General features: G+C 40.6%; 1 protein-coding gene across 1 annotated transcript in view; it reads left to right on the plus strand.

Moving 5' to 3' along the window:
* RDH13 (retinol dehydrogenase 13) overlaps positions 1–5,698 on the plus strand; it is a 407,557-nt gene extending 401,859 nt beyond the window's left edge. Inside the window, exon 7 of the mRNA XM_044057463.1 lies at positions 5,436–5,698. Coding sequence (XP_043913398.1) covers positions 5,436–5,683 — 248 coding nt within the window. The 3' untranslated portion in view covers positions 5,684–5,698. The remainder of the gene's footprint in view (positions 1–5,435) is intronic.
* Positions 5,699–6,000: the final 302 nt, after the last annotated feature.

The following is a 6,000-nucleotide window of genomic DNA, read 5'->3' on the forward strand; positions in this document are numbered from 1 at the left end:
GGCTGACTGCAAGGACAGTCCTTCAAGCCTTAGGGTTCATGGCATCTTGTATTCTGGTGCTTCCCAATGCCAAACTGCATATGAGGAAGCTGCAATGGTATCTCAAAAATGTATGGACACAGCACTGCCAGGATTTGGACACTGTCATTCAAATAATACCTTGCATTCAAAAGGAATTTTTGTGGTGGGCTCAGGAATGTCACCTAAACAAGGGACTCTCTGTGACCCGCCAGAGGCGAGTCAGATTCTAACGACAGATGCCTCAGACATTGCTTGGGGAGCTCATCTAAATGGAAAGTGGATACAAGACAAGTGGCCTGCCAGACTACAGCATCTACATATCAACATGAAAGAGATGTTAGCAGTCCAGTTTGCATTAATGGCTTTCAAGGAGTTACTTCTTCCAGGGCAGGTGTTGATTCTAACAGACAACACAACTGTCATGTGGTACATCAACAAACAAGGGGAACACATTCTTACCCATTGTGCAGGCAAGCAATGATTTTATGGGAGACTGCGCTCAGCTTGCAACTAACTCTTCAGGCAAGGTTTCTGCCGGGAGCACAGAACTCCTTAGCAGATGTGTTAAGCAGACAAATCATGGATCCCCACGAGTGGAAACTGGATCTTCATGTATTTCAAAAATTGACAGTGTCATGGGGAACTCCAGACATAGATCTGTTCGCTTCTCCACTAAACCACCAGCTGCCAAAGTTTTGCACAAAGAGGTTTCATCACACAGCTTGGAAAGTGGATGCTCTTTCTTTCACTTGGAAAAATCTTCATGTGTATGCTTTTCCACCTCTGCCTCTTCTCCCAAAGGTGCTTCTAAAGGTCAGACAAGACAAGCCAAGGATGATTTTAATAGCTCCAGATTGGCCTCGGCAGCACTGGTACCCATTACTGAGGAGTCTGGTAACGAAGCCTCCATGGCCTTTACCCTTGATTCCACACCTGTTGTCTCAGAGGGACGGTCACCTGCTCAATGTCAAGCTTCACTCTCTTCATCTAACAGCCTGGCATATTCTGTTTTGAAAGACAACAGGTCTCAACTTCCTCAACAAGTTTTAAATGTGATTATGGAAGCCAGAAGACCTAGTACAAGGAAAGTGTACGCAGAAAAATGGAAGAGATTTTTATTTTGGAGTGCAGCAAACAATTTGGAGATTTCTGAGCCTAATTTGAGTGTGGCTCTTCAATATCTTACTGAGTTATTGGACAAAGGTTTGTCTTTCTCTTCCATTAAGATTCATGCTGCAGCAATTTCAGCTCACTATGATTGTGACCCACCATTGTTTTCGCATCCTTTGTTCAAGCAATTTCTTAGAGGGGCAAAGAATATAAGACAACGTAGAGCTCCTACTCCTACTTGGGATCTCAATTTTGTGTTGGAGAAACTTACTCTACAACCTTTTGAGCCTCATGGCTACTGCTAATTTGAAATACTTGTCATGGAAGACTGCTTTTTTGTTGGCCATTACTTCTGCAAGAAGGGTTTCTGAGTTGCAGGCCCTTATGGCGGTAGAGCCTTTTTGATTTTTCATAAGGATAGGGTATCTTTACGTACTAATCCTTCCTTTATGCCTAAGGTGGTTTCTAGTGTGGCTTTAAACCAAACTATTCATTTGCCTACTTTTTATGCAGATCCCCAAAATAAAGGGGAAAAGATTTTGCACACTTTAGATGTACACAGGCAATTGCGTTATTATTTGAGCAGGACTAAGGATTTTAGGCAGTCTCAGCAGTTGTTTGTTTCTTTTGCTTTGGGTTCGCAGGGCAAGCCTGTGTCAAAACAAACTATTTCTAGGTGGATTGGGTTTTGCATTGCATTTTGTTATTTCCATCATGGCAAGGAGTTTCCAGCTGGGATTAGGCCTCATTCCACTAGGGCTACTGCCATTTCAACAGCATTTCTAAGGGGGGTGGCAACTAAGGATATTTTGGAGGCAGCTACTTGGAGTTCAGTGCATACTTTCTCTAAGCATTATCACCTTCCTCTCTACTCTAAGTCTAGGGCTGGTTTTGCCACAGCTATTTTGCAAGGCATGTTGTCAGTTCCTGCTTCCTTATGATTTGCCAGCCTCCCTTACCTCTGCTTTGGGATTCTACCCAATAGTTAGGACTGCAGCAATGTGGAATGAAGAACATAGTACAGTTTTGTACCTACCATAAATGTAGATGTTCGAGGATCCACATTGCTGCAGTCCAATTTACCCTCCCTCCTTCCCCTCTGTGTTTAGGGGTGGTTGTGTAGGTGAGGTTATATTCTGGTAATTTTGTATATATTGTACATATTTTTGGTGCAGGTATGTTTGGAGTTTTTGGTTTTGGCCTTATCTTTTCAGGGTCTTCTGACATCTGGGGCAAGAAAAGACTGAGGATATGACGTCGGTCATGCGCATTAGTACCCTGACGTACTGACGTCAGTCTAATGCGCCCTGACCGACGTCAGCCATATACTTTGGTATTCGGGCCGACTGGACAGCGGACTACCCAATAGTTAGGACTGCAGCAATGTGGATCCTCGAACATCTACATTTATGGTAGGTACAAAACTGTACTTTTCTGCTGACAGTCTCACATATTTATGTATACAAAAGCTCATTGGGTAATAATGGTAACTTTATCTTTGATTTGATGTGGTCCTAATTAGTATGATCTTTGTTCTTGCTGTATGATATGTCTTAATTCTGTACCATAGGTTCCTTATTGAAATATTGTCACTCAGAATGCAGAGTAACAACATACTGGCTACTCCAGTTTACCCCTGGACTAATACTGCATTATTGCCAGGACCAGCATGGACCCTAAGGATGTCCTGGGGGGGGGGGGGTCATGCTGTCATCCATCAAGCCAATTTTTCCCTGTTATGCTCCCCCCTCCCGGTGACTATGTTTACATCCGTAGTGGTGGATGTGCAGTGGGAGATGTTATGACATATCCCCCCACCTTTGCATCAGGTCAGCCATTTCTGCCCACCCAGCACCTCTTGGGACTACACCTTTCACTACACGACATTCCCAGCCTCCACCAGGGTCATCACAGGAGATGCCCATGTCACCACTCACCTTCCCAGATGGTACTGCCTACCTTTCCCTGCTGCTCGGCAGTCCCCCAAGCTGCTAATCAAACCTAAGTCACCTGGGCCACAGTCAGGACTTTGTCCCTTTGCACCACTGGAATAGCCCCTGTTATTTCTGCTTTTGAATTTGGTGCCCATGTCTTGAACTTAAGGAATGTGTGATGGTTGAACTTAAGGAATGTGTGATGGTGATGATGTTGCAGAATCAGTTTTATCCATCAGTGTACTGGTGCTGACTTATACTACTTATTGCTGATTGCATGCATTTTTTGTCACTTTACCTGCCATGCATCAAGCCTCACCTATTGGACTTGAACCCATTTGTATCCCCAGAATAGAAATGAGATCAGTGCAAAGGGCTTAGTTTAGCATGTGATGTGTACTTTAACATAATGTCTTGTGGGTATGCTATAGGATCACCAAAATGAAAAAAGGAAATATTATGAGAAATCACAGAAAAATATTTATTCAAATACTAAGTGCTTTTGTCTGACCTGTAAACAGACTTCTTCAGAATATACAGACACAAGCACACACAGGTTTATATAATTCCTATAATCAATCACATGACTCCACACACCCAGACTATTAAGTGTAAAAACTGTATTTACATAAAAATCCATAATACAATAAAAAATCTGAACTTGTTACACTTTGTATTACATTTTATACCTGATATGACTTCAATTTTTAAACACTGCCTGTGGAATCTGCTTATTAAACCTGGAGGGGGGGGGGTAATTAGCATTTAACCTAAGTTGCCAAAGCAGCTCCCGCTGTTCTAATAAGTCTACCCAGGGACCTCCCCTAGGGTTTTTTATAATCCAGTCCAGTGCAAAAAATAAAAAGTAATGAGACGGATTATTGTTGACCTGTTTGGCTAAAGAATTAGTACCTTTTTTTAGTATCTAGGGAATGCTCATAAATCCATTCCCTCAGTTTCCCCTGGTTTTTCTCCACATAGAAACCAGTACATTTTTGACAAAGAGCCAGATAAATAACTCCTGTAGTATTACAATTACAAGCAAAAGTTGCTTTAAACAAATAGCCATTAACATAAATTTGGTCAGCCATCAGAATAAACCTACACTGAGCACAAGAACCACAACTCCTGGTGCCAGGTGTTTATTAGAATACATACCGGAATATATGGCCCAAGGTTTTAGGAAGTTTTTTATAGTTCTACCCTTCTTATAAACAATGACCAGTCTATTCCCCCAGTTTGTCCAAAATACCATTGAACAAAGAAAAGACTGACCAGTTTTTAATAAGAATGTTTCTAATAGCTGTATCTTCCACATAATATTGAATCACAAAACTGGTAGAAAAATCTCTCCTAGGACCATCCCCTTGATTAAATAATTCATTAACAGACAGTGTTATCTCTAATAAGTGGTACAATAGTGCCAGCCTGCCTTCTGCCCTTTATATCAGAGCTAATCGACCTAATTAATTGAAGAGGATAACCTCTAGCACTAAACATGTCAGCCAAAACTTAACTTTCTACTTCAAATAAATTATCTGAAATCATCCTAGCCAACCATATGTATTGGCACTTTATAATTCCCTTTTTTTTTTAAATTAGGATGATTACTTTGATAGTGTAACAAACTGTTATAATAAGTTGGTTTCCTGTATATAGTACTTTCACTACTTTGTTTTTCATCATCTTTGAATATAGTTACTTCCAGATAATTGATGTAAACAGGATTAAAGGTGTAAGTAAATCTCAAAAAGTAAGTAAGTAGAACTCAAAAATGCGACAAAGGGAATAATGTTTGATAACCCCCCCCCCCTTCCCGTGCAGTAAAGATGTTATCCAAATATCTAATATACACTCTACAGGGAGGTATCTCAAACTTGTTGTACAATAAATTATTTTCCCATTGAATGAGCACAATATTAGCAAAGATAGGGGCACAAGAGGCCCCCATCGCCACACCTTTAACCTGTTGAAAGTATTGGCCCTCTAAAAAAACAAAATTGTTTTTCAGTACAAGTTCTATACATACATTCAAGGTAAAATTTCGTCCTGATCAAAACAATTAGACTCACACAAGAAATCATTGAACCAAGCCAACCCCATGTGATTGATTATAGGGATTATATAAACCTGTGTGTGCTTGTATCTGTATACTCTGAAGAAGTCTGTTTACAGGTTAGATGAAAGCGCTTAGTATTTGAATAAATATTTTTCTGTGGTTTACTGTGGTCCTTCGCTCTCTGTGGATTTTGGAGTGCTTTGTAGCTGTGATTCTGTTGGGTTCCTGGTATTGTGTAATGGTATGAGGAAACCAGATGGATAAATCAGCGTAAATAAAGTTGACTGAATTATTTTTGTCTCTCTTTTTAGGTCCTATTTTTTGGTTGTTGGTAAAATCGCCCAAACAGGCCGCACAAACTAGTGTATACTTGGCTGTAGCAGAAGAGCTCAGTGGAATATCCGGCAAGTACTTTCACCAAATGAAGGAGAAGGAACCTGCACCACAGGCCAAGGATGAAGAAACAGCTCGGCTTCTCTGGGAAGTCAGTGCACAGCTAGTCGGGCTGAGAGAAACCACTGTTCCTGGTATTCATCTTCCAAAAGAGTCTTTCAGTTAGTGTCTACAGCATGGCAAGAAAAAGTGGACTATTCCTGCACCACAACTATAACCTAAGCTTGTACTTAGTAAACATTATTAAACTAGAAGTACTGATACAGGGCTGTGAATGAAGCAGAAAAAAATCAAGATGGGTACCAAAATGGGGTATTGTAAGCAACTGCATGAAGTCATCTTGCTTAACCTTGCAAGATTCTTAGCTCAATAACTAAGTTATGAATGACAATTATTGCAGCATACCATTTTGCTTTGAGTACAGTGAGACATTTCATATTCAGTAGCAAGATTCTAACAAGCGTCTAACTGCAAAATAATTGA

The sequence above is a fragment of the Protopterus annectens genome, chromosome 1.part2 (assembly GCF_019279795.1).
Source record: "Protopterus annectens isolate FY-2018-M chromosome 1.part2, PAN1.0, whole genome shotgun sequence".
NCBI classification, from domain to species: Eukaryota; Metazoa; Chordata; order Ceratodontiformes; family Protopteridae; genus Protopterus; species Protopterus annectens.